General features: G+C 41.9%; 1 protein-coding gene across 1 annotated transcript in view; it reads right to left on the bottom strand.

Moving 5' to 3' along the window:
- The window catches only part of SGCD (sarcoglycan delta), a 404,526-nt gene extending 392,871 nt beyond the window's left edge, over window positions 1–11,655 (bottom strand). The window contains exons 1-2 of the mRNA XM_003782008.2: window positions 11,177–11,655; window positions 8,916–8,966 (exon numbers count right to left, since the gene is read on the bottom strand). Of these exons, the coding sequence (XP_003782056.1) occupies window positions 8,916–8,918 (3 nt within the window). The 5' untranslated portion in view covers window positions 8,919–8,966; window positions 11,177–11,655. The remainder of the gene's footprint in view (window positions 1–8,915; window positions 8,967–11,176) is intronic.
- Between the last annotated feature and the right edge of the window lie 3,920 nt (window positions 11,656–15,575).

A 15,575-nucleotide genomic window follows, 5' to 3' on the forward strand; every position in this document is an offset into this window, starting at 1 on the left:
TAGGAAACAGATGGGAGCAGACAAGCATGGAAATGTAGAGAGTAGAGAATTGTGATTACTGTGATTGCCCGGAGAGAGGTGACAGCAGCCCAGCCCTGTGCAGAGGTGGGTGAGAAGGTGGAGAGTTGCTGTATTTGGAAACGATGAGGAAAAGTAGAGCTAACAGGATTTGCTGCTGCCTGAGACTCAGGTGTGAGGGAAGGACAAGAGTTGAGGAGCACACCAAGGGTCCCCTAAGCAGCCAGGTGAATGAGCGTGCCCCATTTATTAGACTGGGAACTGCAGGAGAACAGGAGGCGCTCGTGTGGCAGGAGCAAATAGAGCATGCGCAGTGGGGAGCTCTGTTAACGCTGAGTGCGTGTGAAACTCCAAGAGGGTGAAGTCTCAGTGGCACCTGGAAATGTGTCTGCACTTCAGGAGGAAGAGCACCGAGCCCCAAGACATAAATATTTCAGGCTGCAGCATCTGAGTGTTACTGAAAGCCACAGGAGCACGGCATGCATGTTTCATACATGGTCAAATACACCCTCCCTGGAAACCAAAGTGCTAAATGGAAGTGTGCAGGTAATTTTTAACAGACATTATTATTAATGCAGTCCCCAAATTATAATATGACTCATATTTAAGTATAAAATACTTATCTCTGATGAGCCAAAAGATATTTTAGTATCATCACGAATATCAATTTTTAGCAAGCTAATGATACAGATGGGAGTGGGGCACATAATACGGATTCGTACCAGACGTTATCAGATCTCATATATGGTGGACACAGTCCTGACAACACTCTGAAAGATCAGTATAACTAAAGCTGCCTTATAATTGAAGAAACTGAGGTCCTAGACATTACAGGAATGTTCTCAAGGACCCCTAGGTAAGTTGGTCAGAGCCTGGGCTTAAGCTTAGGCCCAATTTTCTCTCTATTCCATCATTCACAGCGGGGCAAAGACTTCGCTTTCTCTGAATCAAATGTAAGGTATTCAGAATTACCACAGAGTCAGGCTTAGTGTGCACTGTATTTCAAAGGGCATAAACACCCCCATGGCTCTGTGCAATGAGGGGATACAGTGGTGAGCAAAAGCAAAGACCCCAATCTCAAGGCAGTGGTAGGAGGTAGTGATGAGGGAGACAGAGAAACATGAAAACCAACATGTATTATACTCATATTAAAAGAGGATGTGTGCTCTGAAAAAATGGCTTCTCCCCCCAAAAAGACAGGGGAAAAGAGATCAGCAGTACCATGGGGTGGGGAGGATAGCAGGGTCAATTTTTCAAAGCATGGTAAGGCCTGACCTCAGGGGGAAGGCAGCACTTGCGCAAAGATTTGAAGGAATCACAAGTGTAAAACTCAGAGGCATCATTCTGAACTGAGTCCTTGATGTTACGAGTGGAGGATCAGAAAAGAATGTGGGAATTGAACACCCCTGAACAGGAAAAACAATTTCAGACACCCGATCACAGATTTGATGGTGTCATTTTTCCATGCAATGGATGCTGCTTTCTCTTATCACGGCCACTTCTCTGGCTAGCCTTCTTAGGAGAGGCAGTAGATCTCTTCAGCCAACCAACTACCCTGTGCTGTACAACGCCAGTGCTTTTTAAATCCCTGTGGATGATTCAGGCCAGAACCAGATAATGACCATCACCGTTGAGCTGCTACAGCTCTTCTGTTACTTGGGGACCAGGCAGGGTAATAAAATAGAGATGAGCATGATTCAAACACTTGAGATCAAAGAGGGACACACAGGGCCTCGTGGGAACACAGACACTCTAAAGTCCAAATCCCTATTTACTAGATGAGAAAACAAGCTCCAGGAAGGTGAAGTGACTTAATCAAGACACAGAGTAAGCCAGTAACAAAATCCAACTCAGCTAAACTGAAAACCAGTATGTTTCCCATCAATTCCAGGTCTCAGGGTTCTCCGCTTGAACCCCTGCTTCAGATCCCTCCCACCAATCACCATACACCAGGTCTCTGAACAATACTTAAGGACAAATCATAACACACATCAGTTTTCTATCATAATGAAAACACACAATATGATGACAAACCTGTGTGTAATGACAGTTCACGCTACACACTGTTCTACACGTATTGAGTCCTCACACACGTATGATCGTGAAGCAGGCCCTGTAATGATTCCTATTGTCCTATTAAGACAACAAGAAAGAGACGGTAAATACCCTACTCCAAAACATTCTGCTTGTTAAAGACACAGAAGGAATTTGAACCCAGAGTATGTGGCTAGGAAATCTGTTCTCTCAATTGTTGTGCTAAATGCTTCCAGATATAGGTGAATAGGATTATAACAGCGTGATTGCTAATGAAAACTATACTTTTGTAATTATTTTCTCTAGAAGTTTTTAACAAGGATATTAATGTTAAATCAAATTGTTGAATACTTATTGAGCAACTACTTTATCCAACTAATGTGAAATGTCTTCTGAAGTATAGGCATTGGCTCCCAGGTAGTAAACCATCTCTGATATGTCTCTGAAACTCAGAAATTTTTACAGCATCATGAAAAGCAGCTACAACAAATTAGGAACATCCTGCTATAGTGATTCAGTAGTTCCATAAAATTAACATTGATCCGGTAGATTCTCTCTTGACAGTTGTGCTTGGCAAGGGTCTCTAGCTATAACCTGGGCTTTCCAATACTTGCAGCAGAATCTGTGGTCTGAAAGGAAATGTTCTTCAGCTCATTTTTGGTCATGTAATTTTTTAAAATCAAAGTTTCCAGAAACAAGAATGACAATAATATCTAAAAGTTACTGTGCATTTTGCTACATATATATGTGTATGTGTGCACACATGTGTGCCTTGAGGTATAATTCACTTCTAGTGAAATACACAGCCATTAACATTATATTGCTCAATGTAATACAAATACAAATACAAATCTGCATATATTTGCAAAAATATTCATAAAAGATAGGTGATATTTCAACTGCCTTAGAAATTCCCCTCATACCCTTTCTTAATCAACCCCCATGCGCAGAGAAGTACCTGATTTTTAAAATAGTTAACCTTTTTTTTTTTTTAATCTTTGCTATAATACTATGGGGTAGTTATTCTGAGGAATATCTAATTATGAGACCTATGTTCTTAGGTTTCCTTCTGCACCCCTTTTCGGCAGACCCTTTGCCCACCTCAGCATTATTCTCCAAGACAATTAAGCCATAGCTTGATTACACCCCAACTTCTCTCCTATGCATCTAGAAGGGTACCACATGCACTGCCTATGGGGGAAAATGACAACTTAAATCATTGTCTACTTTCTGTGGTTCAACTGAGACGTTCCAAAAAGAAAAACAGAGCTGACTAACATAAACACATAGGGATCAGGAAGGTGGGGTCAAGCCTAAAAGTGGACCTAGCTCCTCTCAAAGAAAGAGGAGCTGCCCAGAGCCCACCAATCACTGTGCCAGGAGAATCAGATCAAGGATAACCATCTCATATATCTTGATTGTACTTAAATGTTTGACAATTAAATTAAGTCAATTAAAAAAAAAAAACATTTTGTGAGCTAATAGGTACCTAAAGGCCAAGCCCTCAGGGTGCTGGTTTATAACCTGCTGATTAGATCATCAGCCTAAAAACACTAGATTTGTCCAAGACAGAAAAGAGGCCACAGACCTTGGAAGGTCACAGCCGACTTCAGGAGTTAATGTTTGTCATCACAGGCTAAAAATTATACTTTTGTCTATTCCCAGTACTCCTGACACCTGAGGGACACAGAAGATGACTGTGGTAAGCACATGCTGAGAGAAGGACACGGAGAAAAGAAACTAGCAAGGAGTGGATAAAACAGAATAAGGAAACAGAGGGAAAGACCTAGGAAGAACATAGAACAAGACAGAAGAGCAGCCATAGGTCAGGACAGGAATGACAGTAACACAGTGTCACTCTGCTCCCTGCCAGCCCCACACTTGAGCAATCTGCTTTCACAGCTATGCCAGACCCAGCACTGCAACCCCAATCAGGGTGAGTATGACAGGATGTTGCCCATGATCCGCTTGGAGAAGGGAGCTAACCTTGATGTTTATTTACTCTGAGCTCAATGAAAGTAGTTTCAGCCTCTGAATGCTTCAACCTAACAAGTAACAAGGTTTCCAGGCATTCACAATCTATTATTTGGAAGTCAGGGTGCTCACGAGACAGTCTGATCCTATCATACGGGTAAGGAGAAGTAGTCGGAACAAGGCAGGAGTTTCTAATCCCCGGCAATATGGTTTTTATCAGGAGATTGTGCTTGCTTTAATAGGTGCCATTGCTTTATCAGTTAAAGAGAAGAATAAAGCGATCACATCCATATCCACCTACACACACCCATTAATACAAACCACCAGCAGAGCTTCCTGAGCAAACCGAACTCACAGGATTTACACACTAAGTGAACCATGGTGACGTGCTTGCTCCTCTCCCAGACCCGCAGATCTGTCTGAGAGGCAGGTCAGAGGCTGCCGCGTACATGGTTTGCTTTCTACGAGGCAGTTCACGCTTTACAACAGGAATTTGAAACAATAATGAAGACCTTTCTGTGCAGCAGCAAAGGTGAAATAAAGGGAACCGTGGAATCTCTAGAGAAATCTGGGCAACACAGAAAAGGCAGTGTGGGCAATTCCCTGTAAAGCATTCTCTCCTCTGCTGGTTGTCTCTATTCTTCATTTTATCTTATCTCCCTACTTCATTCTTTGTTGATGTGTGTGGTGCTTGCCAGTTAATGTCAACTATATGTACAGCTACTATATTTAAGTGCCTCTGGTAGACCCAGGACTGTGCTAAGTGCATTAGAAACACACTCTCACAATGCACTATGCGGCAGATACTTTCTTCATGCCCATTTTAGAGATTAGAAAGTTGTGGCAGGTGGCAATGAGTAACTTGCCTGAGGCCACACAGTCAGGATCCCACCCTGTGTCTGAGTCAGAGCAGGAGCTCCGGTCACAACCTCACCACTTTATTTCTGCTGCAAGATGATCCCACCTTCCATTTTCTTCTTGCTGTGACTCCTCTCCCTTAAGTCAGCCTCCTCCTCTTTGACTACTAGAAGTGTGGTGTCCTCATCAGGGAATGGGTGCTGTCAGATGTCTGGAACTGAGTGCAGGGAACCACATTTTCAATAGAGGGAGGTTAATAGAAATATGTTAAGAGGAGGAAAAACAGGGAAAGGTGGAGGGATGGGTGAAATAATTTGAGAACAGCCTGCCTTCAGAAGGAAACACTAAGGCACCCTGGGAAAGAAAAGGAAGGTTGGCTCGGTGTCTGTGAAACAGTGGTTACAGCACCAGCCACATACACTGAGGCTGGCGGGTTCAAACCAGGTCTAGGCCTGCTGGACAACAATGACAACTGCAACAAAAAATAACCTGGCATTGTGGTGAGTGCCTGTAGTTCCAGCTACTTGGGAGGCTAAGACCAGAAAATCACTAAGCCCAAGACTTGGAAGTTGCTGTGAGCTGTGACACCACAGCACTCCATGGAGGATCACATAGTGAGACTTTATCTCTTAAAAAAAAGAAAAACAAAGGAAGAGTCTCAGGATTACAAAAGCCATAGGTTGTAAGACACAGAAAATACCTTAGAGGTATCTGATCCCATTTTATAGATGAGAAAACTGAGATCGAGCGATTAATGCAGTCAGGACCTAGTCCAAGGTCTCTGACCACCTCTGCTTTACTTCCTTGCTGGATCCCACTTCTTCACCAGCCCTACCACTCACCTCAGGTGTGGCTTGAGAGACTGTGGCAAGGGCAAGCGGTTACAGAGGACAGAGTGACAAATGTGGCTGCATCTGAAGAGCCTTGAGGAGGGAAAAAACATTCCAGGCTCCCTCACAGTGTAATGAGGCTCCCTCTGAGGACACTGCCATAACATCTGGCCGACACCTGTCAGCCGTGCTATAAAGGGGTTTCTGCAATAAGTGATTCAGCCACAAGGATCTTTAATAAACCCCATCCTGGGGGCCAGGGTCTGGATAGCTTCAACAGAATTACTGGGGGAGGCTCCAAAAATATGAGAATTTTTCCAATCTAATCTCAGAGATTATGTTTCAGTAGGTTCTGCGAAACCATGGAATCAGGTGATTTCTGAGGAAGCTCCACTATGAAGTTACTTTCTCTAGCATGGATTCCAAAGTCTCACTTAGCCTTTATTATTAAGCCAAAGCATGCATCATGTACTCCACGCCAGAGTTAGCCACAGGCCTGAAACACGGCCTTTGCCATGGACTGCGTGTGTCAGCAGGTAAGTAACAGACCTTCCGCAGTCTCAAAGTTTACTTATTTAGAAAGGAAGAAACATAATGTGCACATATGGAAGTAAAACTCAACGGTAGTCAAGCAGGTGAGAGAGGAGAGAAGAAAAGGGATACAATCCCTTCCTTTGTACCCACACGTAATGGGCACAAAGCACACTATCTGGGTGAGAGGCAATAGCCCTGGACTGTGTAAGTCTGATCTATATCTGTAGGCACAAAATAGCAAGCTCGTATACATTTAAACTTCTGTGAGCAGGATTTCAATTACTTGCAGCCAAATGCAATCTTCTCTGGTATAGCATGAAAACCCTCTTTTCAAATAAAATCTCTTTTAAAACCTTGATATGTGAAACAAATAAAAGTGCCTGGGCTGCATTAAAAAATCACATATCAGTGTTGCAAAAGGCATTTCTTCACAGATTTCTGCAGGGGTTCTTCTACACAACCAGAACTGGCTAGAAACAGCACATCTTAGCTGGGACAGATGCCAGGCCACCAGGGACCCTCAGATCTTTCCAGGGAGCTGAGAATTCTCTACCAACTTAGTTCTCATGTTTTTATGTTCTTTTTATTTGCTTATTTATACAAATTCTGGTCTAAAAAATATAGATCTTCCTGGCTTCTGTGGCTCACACCTACAATCCTAGCATCCTGGGAGGCTGAGGCAGGAGGATTGCTTGAGGTCAAAAATCTGGGACCAGCCTGAACAACACAGTGAGACACTATTTCTACAAAAAAATAGAAAAAGTAGCTGCGTGCGGTGGCATGTGTCATAGTCTCAGCTACTTGGGCAGCTGAGGAAGGAGAATTGCTTGAGTTTGAGGTCTCTGTGAGCTATGATGACGCCAATGCACTCTGGTAGTTAAGGTGACAAAGCAAGACTCTGTGTGTGTGTATATATGTATTTTAGAACAGAATTTGCATAAGTAAGCAAATAAAAAGAAAAAATGTACATGTGTGCATATATACATAAATATACATATATATAGAGAGAGAGAGGCAGAGAGAGAGATCGAATTCACGACTACTGGCTACTACCACACAATTAATTGTATGATCACTGGCAACAGTGGTTCTAGTCTAACTGTCATGAGTAATGATAAAGAAGCAGAATGTGCATAACACAAACTGACACATTCCTTTTAGGTGTAGGTCAAAGGCCATCATGGAATGGAAGGGAAGACAGACTCGAAAAGAAAAAGCTACGGAAGAAGCAAAGCCAGTGTCTGTCCGGGGCATATGAGTATGTGTGTAACAAACCAAAAGAACCCCCAGATAACCATTAGTCCCTTGCTCATGTTGTAAGCCTCATTGGATTCCAGGAAAACATCTATGTAAGAAACCATTGTTGAAAATCCACGACCTAGTTTTATTCAGTTCATACATTTGTTTTAGGGTTATAGTTTTTCACGAATGATGAAGAGGGTCGTCTTAGCCTGTATATGCATACTTAAATAGTAGGATGACCAAATAATAGAAATGGTGAGAACACAGACCTTCCTTTCTGCCTTGTTATTTGTCTATACAGGCCTCATAGTCAAGAAATAATGAACAAGAAGGCCCATGTCCCTTTCAGCTGGTCAAAACTATGATTTCAGGTACTTCCTATTCTTATAAAGTCATATAAAACCAATATCAAACATTTATACCTGTGTGATGGTTATTTTTCCGTGTCAGGTTGACTGGGTTATGCAATGCCCAGATAGCAGGTAAAATATTACTTCTGAGTGTGTATGTGATAGTGTTTTCAGAACACATTAGCATTCCAATCTGTAGCCTAAGTGAGGACTATCTGTCCTCAGCACTGCGGGCAGGCAGCACCCCATCTGTCAAGGACCCAAAGAGAATAAAAAGGCAGAAGAAAGGTAATTCTATCTCTTTCAGCGGAGACATCCACTTTCTCCTACCCTCAGACACTGGAGCTCTTGGTTCTTGGGTCTTGGACTCCAAGACTTATAACAGTGTCCCCTCCCCCGATCTCATTCTCAGGTCTTTGGTGTCAGAAGAGGAGTTACACCATCAACTTGCCTGGCTTCTAGGCTTTCAGACTCTGAATGAATCACACCTCTGGCTTTCCCAGGTCTACAGCTTATAGATAGCAGATCGTAAGATTTCTCTATCTCCATAATCATATAGCCAATTCCCCAAATAAATCTCCATATAAACAAATAAAGGTGTGTGTGCATGCATATTTTAGAACAGAAGTTTCATAAATAAGCAAATAAAATGAAAAAAATATATATGTATGTGTACGTATTGTGTGTGTGTGTATACATATGTATGTATATGCGTGTGTGTATGTGTGTCTATTGGTTTGGTTTCTCTGGTGAATCCAAATACGGGCTGAGTATCTCTGAATCTCTTGTCCAAAATGCTTGAGAACAGAAGTGTTCAAGATTCAACTGTTTTTTTTTTTTTTCAGATTTTAGCGCATTTGCAGTGCACTTACTTGTTAAGCACCCCAAATCAGAAAATCCCAGTGCTCCAAGGAGCTTTTTATTTAAAATAAAAAAAATAAGCAGAATTAAAGACATCTCTTCATCAGGATAAAACATATACAACACTTTGCATTCCCTTTCAATAATCTATCTTAACAATAAAGTAATCACAGGCAGGGGCTTGGACAAGCTTTGCTCACGGGGGTCATTCAGCCATCTCCACCTGGTCCCTTCACTCAACACTCATAACAGGACAGGAATATTTCTGTAAGGAACAAATAGCATGTAAAAATAAGGCCTTAAGAGCCTGCCCCCCTCCTTAGGAAATCTGAACTCTCTGGTAATGCCATTTTTACACAATGTGCACCCTGATTACTTCCAGAAGGCAGGGCAGGCTGACCATTCTAAGGAGGGTAAAACAAGTCTCTCCACTGAGGCTGCGGTTTATCTACACACTTCCAAGCCAGTAAATCGGTGCCTGGTGGTTTGTGCTGTTTGAATATCTGTGTTTCATTCGTGGGCAAAGGACTCCTCCCTCAATGACCAGCGTGCGGTGTGGCCGCCCCTCTGTCCTCTCTGCCTCTACCTCTGGCCTAGATTTCTTTTTCTATATTCTCTCCTCTCCCTGCTCTCTTTTTTCCCTTTTTAAATGTCAACAGAGTTTGGCTCATCCCCTTTACTTTAAAAAAAAAAAAAGAGAGAAACTACAGAGTTTCTTCCAAGTTTCAGGCATTGCTCTTCATAATCCTGCAACCTGGAGTTGCTATTTCACGCCTCTTCTGCTCAATGCTTGACACGCACTAAATTTAGAGGAGTATGACATCCGAGCTCACTGAAGTCTCTTTTTTCATTGGCAGGAGGCTTGGCTATGGTTCGTGTCAGTTCCTAATCTGTCTTGGCATTTTACTCGCTCAGTAGGCACTTTAGAAAAACAAAAAATAAAATCAAGTCACCACGTTGACTTCTAACTATACCACCATTTCCCAGCCCCAAATCCTGCACTCCCCAAACCCTCCCCACACCACTCCATACAAAGATGAGGTAATAAAGAAAACATTCATAAGCCATCTCATAGAACAAGAGATTATGCTTCTAGTCATACCCCAAGCTCCTTTTCCAAGTATAAAAAGAAATTTTTGCTGAATGAAAATTCTGACTTTTTATAATGAGGATGTCACTTCTGCCAATTCATTCTAGATTCTGCACAGAGGAAAGAAGAAACCCCAGGCCTTTGCTCTTAGTTCACCGTTAAAGTTACTGTCTTTGCTACCTGTTTAGAGATTTTAGGACTGAAGGAAAACACACGCCTGTTTTCATAGAGATCCACCTTTGAGAGGTCTAGCTACTCCTTAGCTGTTAAAGAAGTACCTGAGGATCCATTCATTCGTGTTATCTGCCAATTAGACACTTGGCCAAGCCCCCTTTAGAAAACATCACGTTGTCACAGATGGCTCTGCTAGTGTAACTCAGTGGTGAGGTTCAGCCTACCTCTATCTGAGCTGAACTAGTCCCTTAAATACAATTACAATATACTACACGTTTTCTCAATGCCATCTATAGAATAAAATAGAGCTTTTCTGTGAGAGTCGATATGAAGAAGCAAGAACTGACGAGGAAAACTGAGATTGCTCTTGCGCTGAAAATTATTTAAAAGTTGACTTTCTAAAAAGAAGCCCTTTTCTCAGTGAGGTATAAAACAAAATCAATCAACAAAACAGGGTTACATCTTTTTTAACAACGATTTTGAATACACTGCTGTTTTCTGTCACTCTTTTATTATCTAGGTTTCATAAAATACCCAAGTACTTTTTGAGAGTAAAACTGCGAATTACTTCAAGTGAGAAAAATGGGAAATGATTATAGAGACAGAATTACAAATATCGGTCCAGCATATTTCTAGACCCATTTGTCATGAACAGTCAAATCCCAGATAATGACAGTCCAAAGTCCCCCAGAAAAGTAAGAGATGCCGGGAACTCATCGGCACGGATCCGCTGCTACCCTCGGAGCGTGCCATCCAAAATAGAAACTTCAAACTCGGATTCCCTCCTGGAATGAGAGCCATTTTCTGCTGAAAAACCTCCCCTCTCAAAACTCTGGTGAAGCAAAAACATAGTTTCATCTAAAATTAGCCTTCCTGCCAATGAACTGTCCCTCCACGTAGAAAAGAAAAGTTGCAGATGGTTGGAGCTGGGTGACAACACGCGGAACGCACAGCCTTCTCCTTACACAATAGCGCTGCCAGCTAAATCCTAACTTTCAAGAGCGTCTCTGCCTTGCTGAAAATCAGACCTTGCGGGAAGGCGGGAGAAGGCAAAGATTACAAGTCCACACCAAATGTCTATGGGATCGGGGTTCTAACTTGTTAGTTCACACACACACACACACACACACACTCAGAGTGCCTGCAAGCAAACAGCAGACAGCTTAGAAAGTGAAGAGGCACAGAAATGCGAGAACTGAACAGTCCCCTACCTCTCTCCTCTGCTGCATAAATCGGCGGGAGAAAATCGCCCCTGATCCCCGGGGGTGCTGACACTCCCTGAAGTAGGCGGCCACTGGCCGGCTGAGCGTGAGCAGGCCCAGCCTGTGTTCAGAAGCTGCCCCAGTCAGATTTTCCAACTGCAGAACTGCAGCCAAGTCCCTGCCCATGCCTGAAGAATTTCCTGAACAGCATTCCCGTTCTTTTTCTGACTGCTTTGAAACCGTACTCTGTCTCTACTTCAATACAGCTTTGTCAGGCCGACTCACAGCTACTGGGCTGTCTCCAGCTATCAATGGGAAACACATGTGTCAAGCACAGGCTCGGTCCCCTGCAACAGCGCTCATGGCGTCTGCTGGGCTCATACTCGCAAGCAGAAGGGAAACTGCTTCTAGAACCAATTCTGATTTCTCAGCCATTCGCCACACAGGCTCTGCTCTGTGGTGCTAGATGCGAGAGATAACGCCTCTCTTTCTTCTGCTCAATACTGCTCCTTTTTAACTAGCTCCTTACACTCGAGTCCCCAGCTGACCCTGTCAGCCCCCCTGAGCTCTTGCCAGCCCTGAGAACAAGCTTATTACAGCTGAGAGATGTGAATTCTAATTCCATCTCCCTACCTGCTGCTTCCTAAGTCTTTGCTCAAAATTTCAGTTGCTAGAGGGGGAACAATATTTTTAGCATTTCCAGACGGGTTCAGTTCTTCAGAGTTGTCCCTTCAACCTGATGTGTGCATCTCTCCCTACAGTGACTAAAAATAATGCAATTATTTTTCAGGCACTTGTGTTGCTCTCTGCTCTGTACCTGTGCTGGGTCCCCAAATGTAACGTTTTATAGGCTGTTGCATGGTGTTTTGGTTATGGGAAGGGAAAGGAAAAGGGACTGTACCTTGATTCCAAATGTGTGCTAATTCTGTGCACCTGGGATTATTTCTAGGTGACACTGCCTCGAGATGTCCTGTGTACATTGGACATGCTGCCAGCAAATGGAGTCTACCTTTGACATTTCCTCTTTTCATAAAACAAGAGGAAATCTCAAAACACAAGAGAAGGACGCCCCTCTTCTCCCACCCTGAAAAAAAATTCTCTCAAAAGCCAAAGCGAAGTTGTCAAGGTAACATTGTAGAAAAGGGACAATTTCAAGAGAGAGCAGTATTAGTTTAGAGCTATCTTTTTCCCTTTTATTTTTCTTTAAGCACTAAAATTTTACTTCCAAAAATCACACCCCATTAGCAATTTATTCTAAAGAACTGGCTTGCCAAATTTAAAGCGTCCTGTGCTCCTGAGAAGCTGTTGTAAATAGTAATTCAGTGGGGCCTTGTGTATAGCATCAAATTATAAAGGGCATTTTCAGAAGGATTAGATTAGATCTGGGCCTTTGTAAGCATAGTGTGTGTGTGTGTGTGTGTGTGTGTGTGTGTGGTGGGTTGCATGTGCACATCTAAGGTCAGGATACAATTACAGAATCAGAAAACGTTAGAGCTAGGAAAAATCCCAGAGACTATTCAATCCAAATTGTGTCTACCCTTCATTTTATAGAGGGAAGTGGATGCCCAGATGGATAAAATGACTTGTCCAGGGTCACAAAGACGGTTAATGCCATAGCTTAGGCCAGATCATGGAACTGGGGCTTCTTCTACTCCAGCATGATTTGAGAAGGTGTTATCATCTAGTCTTTCTGCGAAGGCTTATAATCAGGTGGTGTGGGTCTAGTCTTCACTCTGCATCTTACTGGCCAGAAATTCTCATCAGCTGGCTTAATGTCTCTGACCTTGGTTTCTTCTGTGACATAGGAATAACAGAATCTACCGATAGAATTATTAAGGATTCAGTGAGATGGTCTATGCAAAGTATTTATGACAGCGTAAATACATTCCAGTTTAGTTTTATGTCTTTGTTTTTAACAGAGCAAAAACCAGACCTTTTCTCTAACTAAACAGGAAAACTGTGCTCTTACATCTAGTATGAGTTCTAGAATAAACTATTCGATTGGCTAGTTAAATTTTCTGCTACCTTAACTTGATGTAGCAGGGATTACACCTCGAACTCAGAAAACTGTCCTAAAGCCTTATTGGAACATTAAGCTGGCCACATAGCTACTTTTCATTTATTCCCTAAACACAACCCCAGAGTCTTTCCTGAAGATTAACTCACAAGAAAGGAAAACAGTGGGATGAAATTTGCAGTCAGTTACATGAGGCTGAACAAAGTGCCATTCGTAGAGAACTGGACCTTCTCTTTACACCTTAAGAGCTCAAAATTACTCTTCTAAAAATAGAAAGCCCTTAACAACCATTCCATGATTGGAAACTGCAATGTCCAAAATTAACAACAGCAGCCAAATAAAATCCCATAAGTTGAGTAAGAAATATTTTGGAGAATAAGCTGATATAAATTCTAAAGAATCAGATTTCTGTCTGGGGTTCCATAGCCTCTGCATCAGGGTTAATCAAAGCAAATAGTTAATGAACCACTCACTGCTTGCTATTAAATGAAGATTCTAGATTTAGGAAAGTTACAGGTTAACATGAAGACTTTTGTCTGATAAAGATACAAATAATTTCTCTTCAGTAGAAAAAATGACCTCAAAAGTAATGGCTTATTGCCCTATAGGGAATACCAGTTTTGTGTAAATCTAGCAATCTCTGCTAATTTTTATTTATTTATGTATCCATAAACATTGAGGTCCTCACATGTTCTTAGAACCAATCTTTCCATCATATTAATACCCTTGTTAAATACTGAGTCAAATAAAATCTTGGACATATTTCATTTATGTTTGTGTACATGTTTTAAACTTTAAAAAAAATATAGTTTGACACCATTGTGTTCTCTTCATCTGTATAATGAGTGTCTCTACAAAACAAGACAAAACAAAACAAAATAATTAGCTAGACCTGGTGATGTGTACTTGTAGTTCTAGCTACATTCAAGGTGGAGACAGGAGGAGCTCTTGAGCCCAGGAACTGTAGGTTACAATAAGCTATGATGACACCACTGTACTGTAGCCCAGGTAACAGAAAGAAACTTTGTCTCAAAAAAAAAAAAATTGAAATTGATAATAATGTGAAGCAGAAAACATCATTCTTCACTGGAATATAAGCTCCCTGAAGGCAAGGATTTTTGTCTGTCATTTTCTGCCATTTTTTTCAAAGTCTAGGCGTGGTGTGAAGTAGGTCTTTGTACTTACCCTTTGAATAAATAACAACTTTCAGCTTTTGACTTACTTGAAAATAAGGATTCCTATATCAACCTTTTAAAGGCATTATTGTGACTATGGTTTAAACCTGCCTGGTGCTATTGAGTTACTTCTCCCCATTATGCTGTAGGTTCCTTTTATCACCTTGGTTGCTTTCTTCTGTAACTATTTCAGTTTGGTTACTTTCCTCCTTAAGTTTGGTACTGAGAAGATAACAAATATTTCAGGTGTGCAAGTCTAATGCAGAGGGATGAGGAGCAACTCTCTCTCCCTTCCATTAATGCAATCCAGGAGCACGTTAGGTCTGGAGAGAGTAACCGTAGTCACGCGTGCTCAGTCAAGTCAGCTTGGACCACTCCACGGCAGGTGCTGTTACGCAGCTCCATCTCTCACATCATTTATACCTGTTTTTCCCAGCCTAGCTTCATGTGGGCATCACTTGAGGAAGCTTTTTAAAATGACTAGAGCCATTTGATTCTACTGGAACAGGATGGCAACCAGGCAACAATATTTCTTATAAAGCCCCTTGTATAATTTTAATTTGAGCCAGAATTAATAAATTATGGAATTAAAAAAAACCCATAAACCTAATTGTGCTACTCTGTGAACTAAAATATTTAAATGACTTAGTACTCCCCAAGAGGTAAGACTCCCTGTGACTTCAGTGGCCCACCTTGAACTGGCCCAGTGCCCACCTCTTCATCCTCACCCAGCCTGCCCTCAACCTTTCTTCCAGTTCTCAGGTATCTTTCCATGGCAGGAGCTTAAAAAAAGCTGTTCTCTCCTTCTGGAAAGATTTCACTTTTCCCTGAAAGTTACTCTCACTCTCATGTTTTCATCTATTTTAATGCCTATTCATCCTCCACATCTATCCTCCATGTCACTTCCTTCATGACTCTTTTCCCCCAGAGTCTCACACCCAACAGTCTCTCATTATGTGTATATGCCTGTAGACTAGCACTTACCATAGACACCATACAGCAGAACCTCCACAGTTGACCATCTCCCTACATTGACCGCCTCATTAAGTTGACCTAATTTTCACAGACCAGACATGCACCACATGTAAGTATCAGTACACTAGGCCTAGTTTCTTATATTGACCACCTCTGTATGTTAACTAATTTGTTACAATCCCTCAGGTGGTCAATTTACACAGATTTTGCTGTATTTACTTCTATCTTTATTTGATTCATG

This window comes from Otolemur garnettii, unplaced genomic scaffold (assembly GCF_000181295.1).
Source record: "Otolemur garnettii isolate 467f Iridium unplaced genomic scaffold, OtoGar3 scaffold00003, whole genome shotgun sequence".
Lineage (NCBI taxonomy): Eukaryota > Metazoa > Chordata > Mammalia > Primates > Galagidae > Otolemur > Otolemur garnettii.